Source organism: Rhincodon typus, chromosome 23 (assembly GCF_021869965.1).
Source record: "Rhincodon typus isolate 14 chromosome 23, sRhiTyp1.1, whole genome shotgun sequence".
NCBI classification, from domain to species: domain Eukaryota; kingdom Metazoa; phylum Chordata; class Chondrichthyes; order Orectolobiformes; family Rhincodontidae; genus Rhincodon; species Rhincodon typus.
This window is the reverse complement of record NC_063354.1, coordinates 42,714,906-42,731,581: the sequence shown is the minus strand read 5'-3', so window position 1 is coordinate 42,731,581 and position 16,676 is coordinate 42,714,906. Positions and strand designations below refer to the sequence as shown.

At 42.1% G+C, this 16,676-nt stretch overlaps 1 protein-coding gene across 1 annotated transcript in view; it reads left to right on the top strand.

Annotated features, from left to right (window-relative positions):
• The window catches only part of spata20 (spermatogenesis associated 20), a 194,917-nt gene that overhangs the window by 29,633 nt on the left and 148,608 nt on the right, over window positions 1-16,676 (top strand). The window contains exon 8 of the mRNA XM_048611134.1: window positions 6,258-6,362. Coding sequence (XP_048467091.1) covers window positions 6,258-6,362 — 105 coding nt within the window. The remainder of the gene's footprint in view (window positions 1-6,257; window positions 6,363-16,676) is intronic.

Genomic DNA, 16,676 nt, shown 5'->3' with positions numbered 1-16,676 from the left:
AACAATGTGTAGCATATACAGGGTGGTCTGCAACAATTTGCTAAGGCTTCTTAGACAGCACCTTCTAAACCTGCACCTCTGCCACCTATAAAGACAGTGGCAGCAGATATTTGGGACCACTAGCAAATGCAAGTTCCCTTTGTGCCACACATCACCCTGACTTGGAAATATATCATTGTTCTGTCATTGTTGCCGGAAGTCATTTCCCCAGCAGCACTGTGGATATACCTGAACCACATGAATTGTGGTAGTTCAAGGAGGCAGCTCCAACCAATGTCCATGTCCCATTTTTCAAAAAAATTAAAAACACCTTTTTATCCAGATTCCTGGAGCACCTTATCTGAATAACTTAGATGGAGTGACTGTCTATGTCTGTTGACCAGGATTCTAGGAGAGAGGCTTTTAAGTACGGTTATAGTATTTACTGTTTGCCCAAAGAACCAAAGCAGGTGAATGCCTGGTTATAATGTCTCAGCCAAAGGCATTCCTTCAACCAATGTTTCACTTCCATCATGCAACTATCTTCCTGGGTCCTGAGCTGAAATTTTAGTGTGAGTTCTACCACCTGAGTCAAGCTAATGCAATTCTATTTACATTTATTCTCATTCTGTGATCTACCATGCATTTCAGGATTGGACCAGTGAAATATGGTGCACACCTTGTAGTCCTGACTTTGCAACTAGTTAGAAGGATCGGTAGAGATCGACTCAGAAACTTCAATATATATGCTTTATAATAGCACCTTTCACGTTGTAAAATGTTCCAAGATACTTCATAGGAATAGTGTGAGATAAAGTTTGATGTCAAGCTATATCCATGGAGTATTAGCAGAGATTACCAAAAATTTGGACATAGACTGATTTTAAAGAAGTGCCTTGCATGGAGAGGTTTGGGGAGTGAACTTCAGAGCTTGGGGCCTAGGCAGCTCAAGGCAGGGCCATCAATGCTGGAGTGAATAAAATCAGGAATGCATATGAGACTATGGACTATGGAAAGATCATGGATGTCTCAAATGCTTGAAAGATGAGAACTTTAACATTGAGTCTGGGAGCCAAAGTATATCAGTAAGCACTGGGCTGTTGGTTGAATGGGATGTGTCTGGTCTGGTCAGCAAAGTTATGAGTGAACTCAGTTCTTGTAGGGTGGAATATAGGAGTTTGGTGAGAAGAGCATTGGAATATTAAGATCCAGAGGTAACTGGCTATTAGGTTATTTGCTGAATAAGACAGCACCTAACTCTGATATAGCTATGTTCGTACCCTCTATTGTGATGGATTTAGTTCTGCCAAAGGCTTTGCCTCCATTTAACCAGGTCCACTATTGCATCTGTCAGAAGGATCTTAAACATTATCTTTTGGCTTATTTTTGTTACACTCACAGAAACTGCTTCCTTGTAGCAGTTAATCCTGAAACTATGCAATATCAGCTCTCAAATTTTGCAGTGAATAAGACTTGTACAATTTTCAGCAGATGAGTTCAGGCAGGGTCAGAGTTGAGTGATGTTATGTAGATGGTGGTCTTGGTGATGGAAAGATTTGTGGTCAGAAGCTCATCTCTAATACAAACATTGATGCAGTTCGGTCTCAGTTCCAAGGAGAGGGTTGGCTGCTGAATAGAGTGTGTGGTGGAAAACAAAGACAGTACCTGGATGTAAAACATGTTGGGTGACATTTCAGGGACAGTTGGTGAATTAAACCTTTGATGGTACCAGTGTCTATGTGGAAAATTGAAATCCCTGGAGAGACACTCCAGTGAATTCACTCCTTACTCCAACTGAGTAATACACAAGTTCTAAATTAACTAGAAGTTAATGACAGTTGCAAGAGCAATTATGGAACAGGCGAGATTTAATTCATCTGGGAACACCACAGCTCCAACTTTATTTTGTGGCTCAGTCCCTATCTTTCTTTTCACCACAATCATTGTCTGGCCGATGACCTCAATGGATAAAACCCATTTTCCCTTTTGATATCATTTTTGTTCTTTGTTCTTTGTTCTTTATTCTTTCCTGGGATATGGGTGTCATTAGCAAGGACGGAATTCTGTAAGAAGCATGGGTGAGCTAGATGGGGTTTTTACATCTTGGTCACCATCACTTCGTACTTATGAATTGAATTTAAATTCCGCTAGCTGCTATGGTGGTATTTGAACTTGTGCCCTGGGCATTTGCTTGGGTCACTGCGTGACTAGTCCAGTGACATTACCACTGCATCACCAACTGGCTACACCTTCAGAAATGTCCTCAATGTCAAACTTTTATTTTCCTACTTCTACTAACAGCTACTTGTATATTTTCTTTTTGTACACCCCACCCCAACACCTGACCACCATGGGAAATATTGCCATGTTTAATGCTCCAATAAACCAATAACTGATCAGACAACACGTGACTGTAGTATCGTTACTACATCTTCTGATGCCACAAATTCCATTCTGACAGAAAAGCTCTCTCCTGTCATTATCTAGCTCCAGCACTGCCTCCATTGGAAAGTTTCTAAGCATTTGGTCTTGGTTTGTTTGTAGTGCACTCTGTGTAGTGAGTTTTTGCAGGAGCCTCCTCATTATAGTGTGTCACCATGAGGCTAGGCAATTGTGGCTCTGGAGGGTCACATAGAGTGCATATGACCTGCTTGCTAAAAATTAACAATTGGAGGAAAGAGCTTATGTATTTAATTATTGATAACCCTTGAATATTACAGGGTGTTTAGTTGGCAATGCTTCTGTAACATAATGAGATCCATTTGTTGCCAACTTGGCCCCATGGGCTGGAGTTGCAGCATGGTCTGTCTTGGCATAAAATTGCTTTCTCGTCCCTTTTGGACTTGCTGACCCATTGGCTCCCTATCCACCTTTGCCTCCATTTCAAACTTGTCATCTTGTGTTCAAACCCCTATGTGGTTTCCGTCTTCCTTATATTTATGAACTTCAAAGCATAACCCCGTCAGATATCTGCACTCATACTTACATATATCTCCACCATTTGTGGCCATGCTCACGTTTGCATCAGCTCCTGAGCTCTCGATCACCTTCTTTCTACTTTAATACACTTATTAAAATTTCAGCTAAGCTATTGGTCGCCTATTCTTCTGTGGCATGGTGTCACATTTTCTTTGGTTATACTCATGTAAATACCTTGGCACATCTTCCGATGTTAATGGTGCCCTACAAAGACCAGTTTAGGGGAAGTGGTGGAATAGTGATAATGTCACGGAGTTACTAATTCGGAGACCCAGATTAATGATCAGTGAGATGTGTTCAAATCCTACAGATAGTGAAATGCAAATTCAATAAAAGTTGTTCAAAAATAACCGTTGTGATTAGTTTGTTTACAACAATCTAGTTTACTAATATCCTTCAGGGAAGGAAACCTACCTTACTTTCCTAGTCTGTCCAACAAGTGAATCCAGACCCACTGTGATATGGTTGACTCTTAACTTCCCTCTAACATGGCCGAGAAAGCCATTCAACTGTTTCAAATCGCTGCCAAGTCAAAAGAAAGAAAGCTAAACTAAACCCAGGAAGTGATAATGGGGAACACCATATCCACTCTGCAAAGTCCTCCTTCCAATATTTGGGGGCTTGTGCCAAAATTAGGAGAGCTGTCCCACAGCAACAGCCTAACATTGTCTGTAAGGTATGATTCTGTGAGTATGATTATATCTTAGACACAACTAACACTATGGCAGGAGGTGGGGGCACAGTGGCATGCGATCAGGAGGAGTTTCCTGGGAGTCCTAAACCTAGACTCCATACCAGATGACATCAGGTCAGACATGGGCAAGGAAACCTCCTGCTGCTTAACACTTATTGTCGAACTGTTCCAATAAACCTACATCACTTTTATCTAACTTACAAAGTGGAAAATTGCCCACTGTCCTAGGACCAACCACCTTCAACTGCTTCATCAATGATCTTCCCTCCTTCATAAGGTCAGAAGTAGGGATTGTTTGCCAATGATTGCACAACTTTCAGCACCATTCACAACTCCTCAAATACTGAAGCTGTCCATGTCCAAATGAGGCAACATCTGGAGAATATCCAAGTTTGGACTGTCAAAGTGGCAAGTAACATTTGCATGACATAAGTGCCAGGCAGTGACCAGTTCCAACAACACAGAATCCAGCTATCACTCTTTCGCATTTAATAGCATTACTATCACCTGAATCTCCAACTGTAAACATCCTGACAATTATCATTGACCAGAAACTACTGGACTAGCCATACGAATGCAATGACTACAAGAGCAGGTCAGAGGCCAAGATTCCTGCAGTGAGTAACTCATCTCCTGACTCCCCAAAGTCTTTCCAATGTCTACAAGGCATAAGTCAGGACTGTGATAGAATACTCCCACTTGGCTGCATGACTACATTTCCAACAACACTCAAGTTTGCAGATGACACAAAGATAGGTAGAGGGACAGGAAGTGGAGAGGCTGCAGAAGGTCTTGGACAGGTTGGGAGGGTGGACAAAGAAGTGGTAGATGGAATATAATGTGAGTAAAGTGTGAGGTTATACATTTTGGTAGGAAGAGTAGAGGTGTAGACTATTTTTTAAACTGGGAAAGGCTTCAGAAATCTGAAGCATTGGGAGTCCTAGTTCAGGATTCTCTTAATATTAACATGTAAGTTGTGTTGGCGGTTAGCAAGGCAAATGCAATGTTAGCATTCCTTTCAAGATAGCTAGAACACAAGAGCAGAGATAGTACTGTTGAGGCTGTAAAAGGCTGTGGTCAGGCCACATTTGGAATATTGTTTGTTTTTCTTTATTCATTCATGTGATGAGGGCGTCGCTGACCAGGCAGCATTTATTGCCCATCCCTAATTGCACAGAGGGCAGTTGAGAGTCAACCACATTGCTGTGGGTCTGCAGTCACATGTCGGCCAAACCAGGTAAGGATAACAGATTCCTTCCCTAAAGGACATTAGTGAACCAGATGGGTTTTTCCGACAATGGGTTCATGGTCATCATTTAGATTCTTAATTCCAGACATTTTATTGAATTCAAATTCCATCATTTGCCATAGCAGGATTTGAACCCAGGTCCCCAGAACTTTATCTTTGTCTCTGGATTAACAGTCTAGCGATAATACCACTAGGCTGTTGCCTTCCCATATGTGAGTAGTTTTGGGCCTTAATCTAAAGATGGATGTGCTGGTATTGGAGGGGGCCCAGAGGAGGTTCACAAGAATGATTCTGGCGATGAAGGGCTGTTATATAAAGAATGGTGAACAGTCTGGGTCCGTACTCAGTGGTATGGTGGGGTGGGGAGATTGTTATTGAAACTTCCAGAAAACTGAGAAGCCTGGATAGAGTGGACATGGAGAAGATGTTTCCACTGGTAGGAGAAATTTAGGACCACGGAGCACAACTTCAGAGTGAAAGGTTGGGGGGACTTTTAACGAGAAGATGGTGAATCTGTGGAACTCATTGCTGCAGAGGACTGTGGAGGCCAAGTCATTGAGTATCTTTTAAAGTAGAGATAGATAGACATAGATTAGTAAGGGGACAAAAGGTTACAGGGAGAAGACAGGAAAATGGAGTTGAGAAATAAATCATCCATCATGCAGGTGGAGCAGACTTGATGGCTTAACTCTGCTCCTTGATCTTCTGGTCTTGTTATCTAAAAGGCTTGACACCATCCAGGACAAAGCAGCCGACTTGTTTGATATCACATCCACAAACACCACTCCCTCCACCACTAATGCTGAGTAGTAGCAGTGTGTACAATCTACAAGATACACTTCAGCAATTCACCAAGGCTCCTTAGATATCACCCACGACCACTTCCATCTAGAAGGGTAAGGGCTGCAGATACCTGGATCAAAAGTGAAAATTCCGACTGGTGGATCAGTTGAGTATAGTTTTATTTGTCAGTGTTTAATGTTTGGTACCATAACTGTTCATGCTGAGCTGAAAGTGAGCCTTTTGATTTTCTTTGCTCAGGTTTATATCTGTCAGACTGCATTCCTTGGAAACTTTGTGATTCTGCCGGATTTAGGCCACCTATACCCAGTCTTGAGAGCATATTATCCCGCGATAGTTGTGGAGTTCAGTACAAGTCTCTGATAATAAAGGCACAGTTAATTATATCATGTCTTTACTGACCCCAGGGCAGCCCAGAGAGCTTCACAGTCCATGAAGTACTTTTGAAATTAGGGTGTCAGAATGAATTGTCCATTTCAGGAAGTCACAGGTGTTGACATTGTCCCATACAGTGTATTCTTGTTTGAATGGTAATGTTGCTCTGCTCTGCACTAGGGTTTCCATCGCTACTCCACAGACAGGAGGTGGCATGTTCCCCATTTTGAGAAGATGCTGTATGACCAGGGGCAACTGGCTGTGTCCTATATAGAAGCGTATCAGGTAAGCGAAAGAGAACTCTTTCCATTCTCTGAGTTTTGCTCTCTTTGGTGAAATTTATTGGCATGAACGTGAACACCATTAATTAAGGAGACTAGAACACGTCTCCATTTTGGCAGTAACTCTGTTAAATACCCAGAGTGTATACCGTGGTGTTGGATACAGTGTAAAGCTCTCTCTACACTGTCCCCTTCAAACACTTCCGGGGCAGGGAGAGCATTGGGTTAGATACAGATTAAATCTCCCTTCGTGGTGTGGGGTGAATTTACTGAAGTACTGTGAACCTACCACCGTCAGGAATCCTCAGTCTGGATTTACATCATAACTTTAAAATGAAATGGGAATCCCTTAACCCCAAACATCATCTTCCTAGACCCTAAACTCTTGAATTCCATCTTCAGCCTCTTTGCATCTTGACTTCTCGTCGTGTGTTTAATTTCCTACTTAACATCTACACCTTTGACTGAACGTCTAGTCATGTCTAATGTCGCCTCTTCGTTTGGCTTGGAATCAATTTTGACTGATTATACCCCTGTGAGGCAAGCTGGACCAGCTTCTTTAATTAAGAAGTGTCACATAAATGCAAGTTGTCATCTAAATGTGTCCTGATAAGAATTTACAAATCTCACTCATCCCAAATGTAAGGAAGTTCTCAATAAATTTCAGTGATTAAGTATCTCAGAATAGTTCTTGTTCTTGTTTTAAAAAAATGCTTACTTTTATTGTTCCTTTTAAAATTAATGTAATGCAATTATATTTTTAATAGTGTGGGAGGCTATATTTGTTGGCTCAAATATTCAGAAGACAGCCTTTGGAGCGGTGTATGTTGGAGTTGCACATTGGGACCAAGTCGAATTTCAGTCATAGCTGACTGCAAAAATTGAATTTTCCAATGCTCAATTTCCACGTGCCTGAAATGCTGCAAAAAGAGTCCTTTAGTGTGGGACAATTCTGAAGTTGCTGACTCACTTCATGTTAGTGGTTACACAGAAAATGTTAAAGGATTGAAAACCTACTCTACCACAGATAGCTATTAAATTTAACCCTCAACTCCTCACTGATGCTGCTCCCCTCTCCCTAGACTTGACCTAAGCTTCCCTCTGATGTCTTGACTCTCCTTGACGCAACCTGACTTGGCCCTGACTTTTCCAAGACACTCATTCACTTACCTGACTCCCTCCCTCCCTCCCTCCCTCCCTCCCGCCGGCATCTACGTGCCACCCTACATCCCTTTTCCCCCCCATGAAAACTAATCGTGCACCCTTTTTCTCATACTCTGTTCAAGTGCCTTTGGGTCTTCAACAATTTACACCTCAAATATGACAGCAAAAGGGACATGTCTTGGGCTACAATGTTACTCCAGTGTTGGTGGATTTCTCCCTGGTTTCCTCTGATAGATATCCTCAGGACAGTCTAGACTAGGAAGTTTGGCTGGAAAAGTCTCACTGATAAGTGGGTAATTTTTAAAGAGGATTACTGTTGGTTGAATCTGTTTTGGCAGTAATTGGTATCTCTGGCCCAATCAATTTGTTAGAAATTTGTGATGCTGCACATTTCTTCATTAGTCACCAGAGGGAGCTAGTGACATATGAATCCCAATAATGTGACTGGACTGGGCAAACTGCAGAGCGTGAGAAACTGCTGCAACATTTGGTTCTTGCTGGTTTGATTTTTGGTTCTCAGTTGCATTTTTTTTAACAAAAGATTTTGTTTTAAATATTTCTCCAACCTTGTTTCTAAAAGGTTTCAACTGACATCCTGGACTACGCAGTTGGTGAATTGTATGGATAAGACAGTCAGGGTTTTGAATTTGTCACGTTTGGAATGGGGCATCAAGATGCTGATTATTCTGCTGACTGTGTAACCCTGTTCTCCTCCTTCTGTACTCCCAGTCAGAAACCTAAGCTGCCTTGCCTGCTCTAAGTATTGGTCAGGGCCTTGTCTTGCTTCCATTGTTCAGAGGAGGCCTGCACCATAAATTCAGGAATTCATGCCCCCCCTTCCAAGAAATGGGCTGTTTAACACTGCTGGAAATCTCCACTTTAGTGCAAAAAAATCCCTCCAATAATCTCTGTACAATCCACTCCTAATTGTCTGTCTGTTTATGCTGCTACCATCATCTCCTCTTAACAGTGTGTGTGCAGTGAACCTTTTAATGATGTACAAAAACAGAAGTTGCTGGAAAAGCTCAGCAGGTCTGGCAGCACCTGTGAAGAAAAAAATCAGAGTTAACGTTTCGGGTCCTGTGACCCTTCCACAGTTCAGAGGCCATGCAGGAAACTGTTTCTGTTAAATGGTGACTATGGTGACTGCAGTGACACAAGTGACCACATTTTTCTCACCTTTAGGGAATGATATAGCAAACCTGTCCGAATCGGTATCTGAAATGATCAATCAGATGAAATGTCACAATTTGACACGAACTGTAAATCAGTGTACCCCAGATTTCATTTCATTATGCACCTTTCTATTACACTAGGTGAAATTTAATTCCCTTCTGGAAGTGGGCTGGATGTGAGTGGGGGCTGACATCATGGAATGTGGAGAGAAGGCAGGAGATGCAATTCCCATTTCCTTCCTGATTTCCCTGGGTTTCAGTCAGTGCCTTCGAGCACAGTCTTCCACCTTAGGCTAATTGAGGCCCTTATGTAGCTACGTAATGACCAGTCAGCCCAACTCATGTCCCTGTGTTCAGGATCTCCTTCATCTTCACTGTTTCCGGGGCCTGCTGAGGTCCAATCTTTTAACATAAAGATGCACAAGTCACAAATGTCAGGGAGAGTTTCAAGGTAAACCTCTGCTGGATTGCTTGAATTGACAGACATGGGATAAGGGAAAAAGATCCATCTGTTATAATGAGAAGTGGTGTAAACTGATTTGGTAGGGGATCGGGGTACAGAGTAGAGGCACAGTAAAAGCTGAAATATAAACCATACAGACGAAGAACCGGGTCAATCTAGAAGGCAATACAAATATAGACAAGTTAAGGCACAAGGGAGCATGGCAGGGAATCTTGTGAGTAAGATAGATGAGTTGAAATATTGATTGACACATGGGAATGTGATATTATTGCTATTACAGAGACATGGTTAAGGAGGGACATGACTGACCATTCGATATTCCAGATATAGAATCTTTTGGCGAGATTGGGGGAGGGACGGTGGCATAATTGAGGAGGTGGTGCCACGATATTGGTCATGGAGTCACTGCAATAAGGAGGGATGATATCTTAGAAGGCTTCTCAAATGAGGCCGTATGGGTAGAAATTAAAAACAAATAAAAAGTAATTACTTTACTGGGGATATACTATAGACGCTCTAAACAGTCAGCAAGAAATAGAAAGACAGATACGTCAGCAAATCTCAGAAGTGTAGAGAGAGCAGGGTAATAATAGTGGAGGATTTCAACTTCTCCAATATTAATTAGGATAGACAAAAGTGTGAATGGCTTAGAGGGGTGGAATTTTTAAATGTCTCCGGGAGACTTTTTAAGTCAGTATGCCAAAAGTCCTACAAGAGCGGGCACAGTGCTTATTTTAAGAAATGAAACTGACAAATGATAAGTATGGCAGTGGGGGAGCATCTTGGTGATAGTGACCATAATTCAGTAAAAGTGAAGGTAATTCTGGATAAGGACAAAGTTGGGTAGAAATAAAGGATCTGAACTCTGGGAAGGTGGATTTTCACAATATAAGACAGGACCTGAACAAAGTAGACTGGGAGCAGCTATTTGCAGGAAAATCTCCATCAGACAGTGGGAGACATTAGGAAGGATAATTGCAAGAGTGCAGGGCCAACATTTTCCTGTAAAAGTTAAGGACGGCACCAAAAAGTTCAGCGAACCATGGATGTCAAGGGATGTACAGGATTGTGGACAAGGAGTGATAAAGGAAGCTTATGGTAGACACCAAAGGCTGAAAACAGCAGGATGGTCTTGAGAATAGAAAGTGTAGGGGGTTCGATATAAAGAAATTAGGATATGTTGGCAGTTAACAGTTGGAAAAATCCAAAAGCATTTTATAACTGTATTCGGGGCAAGAGAATAACCAGGGAAAGAGTCGGCCTATTAGAAACCAAAGTGGCAATGTGTGGGGAGCTGGACGACATAGCTGAGATTTTAAGTGATTATTTTGCATCTGTATTTATGGTAGAGGAGGCTGATGTTTGTATAAAAATCAGGGAGGGGAACTGTGGTATACATGAGCAACTTTGTATTGAGAGAAAGCACATATTAATGGTTTTAGCAGGTATGAAAGTGGATAAATCGCCAGGACTAGGCGAGACGTGGGAGTCAAGGGAGGAGGTTGCTGGGGCTGTGACATTAATTTTCAAATCCAGTCTAGCCACTGGAGGGTGCCAGAGGACTGGAGTGAAATAACTTCACAACGGCTGACATCCCATCACCAAGTCACACATTATTCACATGTACATAGTGCATCACACTGACCCAGCTAGCTCAGACTGGATCCTAGAGTGAACAGAACCCTTGACGCTCTGTTTATATCTGTCAGTGAGGATTCCCTGATTAGACCAGATTAACTGCCCAATCAGGGAACTGTTATTTTATGAGATCCACCTGGTTGACCTCGTTCAATCACCACATTGAGGGCAGCTAATATTGTACCATTATTCAAGAAGGATGGTGGAGATAAACTAGGAAACTACAGATCAGTGAGTCTAACATCAGTGGTAGGGAAACTATTGGAAAACATTCTGAGGGACAGATTTAGGGGAAGCTTGGGGAGGCGTTTAGAGAGGCAAGATTAACCAAGGATTGTCAGCAGGGCTTTGTGAAGGGGGAGATCATGTCTAACAATTTTGAATTTTCAAGGAGGTGATGAGGTATATAAATGAGGGTAGTGCACTTGATATAGTTTAAATGGACTTCAGTAAAGCCTTTGATAAGATTTCAGATGGCAGACTGGTTAAGAAGCTAACAGCCCATTGGATCCAGGGCGATTTGGCAAATTGGACCCAGCATTGGCATTGTGGTAAGAAGCAGCGGTGACAGTCAAAGATTCTGACTTAAACCTGTGTCCAGTGGCTGGGTCCCTTGCTGTTTGTTGTGTACATGAATGGTCCAGATGTGAATGGAGGAGATATGGTGAGTAAATTTACCAATGTTATGAAAGTTGGTGGTGTAACAAGGAGGAACATTTTAGACTGCAAGACAATGTAGTCAGATGGGCTGAACATTAGAAAATTGAACTTGGGCAGGTATATCAGGTAGGTAAGAAGGCAAATGGCCATATACTTACCTTTATTAGTCAATGTTATAAGGAGACACTGGATAGGCTGGGACTTTTTTCACTGGAATGTAGTAGGTTGAGGGGTGACCTTATTAAAATCAGGTTTACAGGAGTACAGTGAAAAATGTACAATGTTGCCGCAGACTGCGCCATCTCAGGTGTGAGATGAAAAGTGTGATGTGATTCATTTTGGAAGGACGAACTTGAAAGCAGAATACAGGGTTAACAGAAAGATTCTTGGCAGTGTGGAGGACCAGAGGGATCTTGGGGTTCATGTCCACAGTTCCCAGAAAGCTGCCACCCAGGTGGATAGAGTTGTTAAGAAGGCGTATGGTGTGTTAGCTTTCATTAATAGAGGGATTGAGTTCAAGAGCCGTGAAGTTATGCTACAGCTTTCCTGGTTCGGCCACATCTGGAGTATTGTGTCCAGTTCTGGTCCCTCATTACAGGAAAGATGTGGAAGCGTTGGAAAAGGTGCAGAGGAGATTTACCAGGATGTTGCCTGGAATGGAGGGAAGGTCTTACGAGGAAAGGTTGAGAGAGCTAGGGCTTTTCTCTTTAGAACGACGAAGGATGAGAGGTGACTTGATAGAGGTGTACAAAATGATCAGAGATATAGAAAGAGTAGACAGCCAGAGACTTTTTCCTTGGGTGGAGGTAGCTTTTATGAGGGGACATAGTTTTAAAGTGAAAGGAGGTAGATATCGGGGAGACGTCAGAGGTAGGCTCTTTACTCAGAGAGTGGTAGGGGCGTGGAATGCATTGCCGGAGAGGGTAGTGGAGTCGGCCTCATTAGGGGCATTTAAGCGGCTATTAGATAGGCATATGGATGATAGTATAAGGTAGCGGTGGAGGTTAGATAGACCTTAGGTTTTGGGTAAAAGTTCGGCACAACATCGTGGGCCGAAGGGCCTGTACTATGCTGTACTGTTCTATGTTCTAGGTACAAACTTCCTAATTACAAATCTTAGGTACTAAAATGTATTAGGTGTCAAAATAGAGAAAGAAAAAAATAGAGGTTTATGAAATCTTGAGGGATATTGAGAAGGTGAATGGCATGTGCCATTTCCCTAGGGTGGTGAATTTCAAGACTAGGGGGCATATTTCTAAGGTGAAATGTGAAAGATTTAAAAAAGACACGAGGGGCAACATTTTTTTTTAAACACTGTGTCGTTCATGTGTGGAATGAACTGCTAGAGGAAGGTGTGGATGCGGGTACAGTTACAGTGTTTAAAAGACATTTGGATAAGTACATGAGTAAGAAATGTTTGGACGGATATAGGCCAAGCGCAGGCAGGTAGGACTAGTTTAGTTTGCGATTATGGTCGGCATGGTCTGTTTGGACCAAAGGATCTGTTTCTGTGCTGTCTGACTATATGACTCTTTAGTTCTATGAGAAGAGTGGGAAGGTTATGATGGAGCTGTATGTAATGCTAGCTAGAGTACTGTGTGCAGTTTTAGTCGCCACACCAGAGGAAAGATGTGATTGCACTCCAGAGTTACTAAGTTTATAGATTTTGGTAAGCTAACTTCAATGCAATGGCATAGAGACTGTGCGCAGTGAATTGGGTAAGTCTCTTGATAAGTGAAACAACAGATGAGCAGTGGGAGGTGTTCAGAAAGAATTCATGGAAAAGAACCAGTTTATATCTCCAAGGTGCAAGAGCCATACTCGTTTTATTCATCACTGAGAGGTAGGAGTTATGGCAAGCATCTATTGCTCATTCCTAATTGTCTTTGAACTGAGTAGCTTGGTAAGGCCATTTCAAAGGGTAGTTAAGAGTCAACCACTTTGGTTAGGTCTGGAATCACATGTAGGCCAGACCAGGTACGGATGGCAGGTTCCTTCTCCTTGAGGAACATTAATGAATAGGTTATTAATTTCAATCTGGTACTTTCATAATAAATAGGTGGTCTCAGTAATGATTATTCCTCTGGAGCATTAGTCTGGGACTTCTGGGTCACTGGTCCAGTAACATTCCTCCTACTTTCTCCTAATTATCAAAATAAATACCCATCATGACTGAAGTACTAGAAGACAACTTAAAACTAAAGATGAAATCTTGTAAACTTGCAAAAATAATGGCAGACATTTTGGGAAATGGGAAAAAATACTAAGAACAGCAAAAGATGACAAGGTAAAGTTGTGTGGGATATAAAAATCAACAGAACATTTTACAATGATATTAAAGAGAGAGGGTGGCCAGGTGTGTTGTGGGTACATTGACAGCCAGTAATGATGATACTGTCAAGGAAAATATGAAAATGACAACCATGTTGTCAATTACATTCACAGTTGAGAAAGAGGTCAGCACAGCAGAAATATCAAGAAAACGAAAATTGAGTCAGGGACAGGGACGTGCCAAAATAAATGTCAGCAAAATAGCACTCTCAAAGAAAATCATAACAGAAACTTATATTTATCTGCAATTTTTAACATGGTACAGTATTCCAAGATGCTTCACAGAGGTATTATAAATCAAAATATTGACATTGAGTCATGTAAGGAAGTATTAGGACAGATAAACGTAGGTTTTAAGAAGCATTTTAAACCAGGAGCCAATGTGGTTCAATGATCACAGGGCAGCAGATTGTTGGGCGACTAGGTTTATGGAGGGAGGATCCTGGCATCTGTAGGAATCTGCACGTCTGGAGGCTACAAAAGCATAAATGAGCATTTTATCAGCATATGAGCTAGGGCAGGGGAGGAACTGGGCAATTTTATAGATTTACGTAACCTTTTATTTCAGTAAACATTACACAAATGTTAATGTAACAAAATAATACACCCAATGAAGCACAATTATTAGTCCATGCATTTCGGTCTGCTTTCATGGTCATTTTCTATGAGGTTCTCCCTCAGCATCTCAGGTTGACATGGAGGTGAGGTGCTGCCCCATTTTGCTCTGTTGCGATGATAACCATGGCCTATGTCCCTGGGGTTCCTGAACCATGCTGGGAATTGGCACATTTGGAACCCCCTGCATTGACATCTGGGTTGCCTCAGTAATGAGAACATAATTCAGTGTTTGTGGATTCAGGACTGAGGATGCAAGTGCTCGGAAAAGAGTCCCATCACCTCTGCCCCATGGGGCCTCACATTAACTCTTATGGTCACTTGGTGTAGTTGTACTCCTGGTGAGAGGGAGATTGCATAGTTGGCACTTATCATCCATGTATCTCTGCATTGACCTCATATTTGAGACTGTGCTCTGGATGTCTGTTTGCATTCTGTCAGTGCTGCACTCCATCTGTCTTTCCCAGGAGAGCACTATGCATTCACAGGCTGGAGAAATAGGTCATTCATGGAATAGATTGCATCTTGTTGGGTATCGGTTAGCTCAGTAGACTGGACAGCTGGTTTACAATCCAGAGTGACACCAACAGTGTGGGTTCAGTTCCTGTATTGGTTAAGGTCACCATGAATGCCCTGCATGTACCCTTTCCTTGAGGTCTGGTGAGTTTAGACCTTATTGAAGCGTACCAGATCCTATGGGATTTGACATGATAGATGTGGAAAGGTTGTTTCTCCTTGTAAGAGAGTCTAGGACCAGCGGGCATAGTCTCAGAGTAAGGGGTTACTCAGTTATGACACAGATTAGGAGGAATTTCTTCCCTGAGGGTAGTGAATATGTGGAGTTTTTTTACCACAGAAGGCCGTAGAGGCTGGGTCATTAAAAATATTCAAGACTGAGGTTGATTTTTCTTTGGTGAATGAATCAAGGGGTCTGGGGAATAAGGCAAGAAAATGGAGTTGAAGATTATAAAATCAACCATGATCTCATTAAATGGCAGAGCAGACTTGTTGGGCCAAATGGCCTATGTGTACTCCAGTTTTTTTTTTAGTTATATTTAATCTTTCAATGTCTCCTTACAGCTTCTTTGTGACCACATTCAAGCTTATATTTACACCCTGCATGTATCATCAGTAACTTAGATACATTACTCTCTTGTCTTTTCATTTATTTTATTAATATAAATTGTAAGTAGCTGACGTCCTGATTGAAGGCAGAAAGCACATTGAGAAGAATGAGAAGTAATAGTTTTCCTTTGGCGCAGTCACAGATGATGTTATTAGTGACTTTGATTAGTGGTAGGGGCAGAAATCTGATTATAGGGTTTTGCACGTAGAATTCTTGGACACAGATAGGGAGATTTTTTTAATTCATCATGTGATGCAGTTATTGTTGGCTAAACCAGCATTGCATAGAATTATAGAAAATAGGAGCAGAGAGTGGCCATTCAGCCCTTCAAGCCAGTTCTGCCATTCGGTATGATCATGGCTGATCATCCAATTCACTATCCTGTTCCTGTTTTCCTTTTATACCTTTAGCCCCAAGAGCTGTATTTAATTCCTTCTTGAAGCTACACAAGCGTTTTGGCCTTGACTGCCTTCAGTGGTAGCGAATACCACAGGCTCACCACTCCCAGGTGAAGAAATTTCTCCTGACCTTAGTCCTAAATGGTTGACCCTGTATCCATTCACTACCCATTCCTAGTTGCCTTTGAGAAGATGAGCCATCTTCTTGAACCACTACGGTCGGTGTGCTGTAAGTAGATCACAATTCCATTAGGGAGGGAGTTCCAGGATTTTGACCCAGCAACACTGAAGGAACGGCGATATATTTCCAAGTCAGAATGGTTAGTGGATTGCAGGGAAATGTGAAGGTGGTGGTCTTCCCATCTATCTGCTGTCCTTGTCCTTCTAGATGGTTTGGAAGGTGCTGTCGTAGGAACCTTGGTGAATTTCTGTAGATAACAGCAGCAGTGTGCGTCATTGTTGGTGGTCGGTACACTGAATGATACCATTATCCACAAACAGTCATGTAGGCTGCTTTGCCTTTGCTGTCAAGCTTCTTGAGTGTTTGTTGGAGCTGGACTCAGCCAGATAAGTGGGGAATATTCCAACACACACCTGATCTGCGTCTTGTGGATGTGGACAAATTTTGGGCAGTAAGGAGGTGAAGTATTTGCAGGATTCCCTAGCATCTGACCTGCTCTTGTAGCCGCAGTATTTATATGGCTAGTCCAGTTCAGTTTCTGGTCAATAGTAACCCCCAGGATGTTGA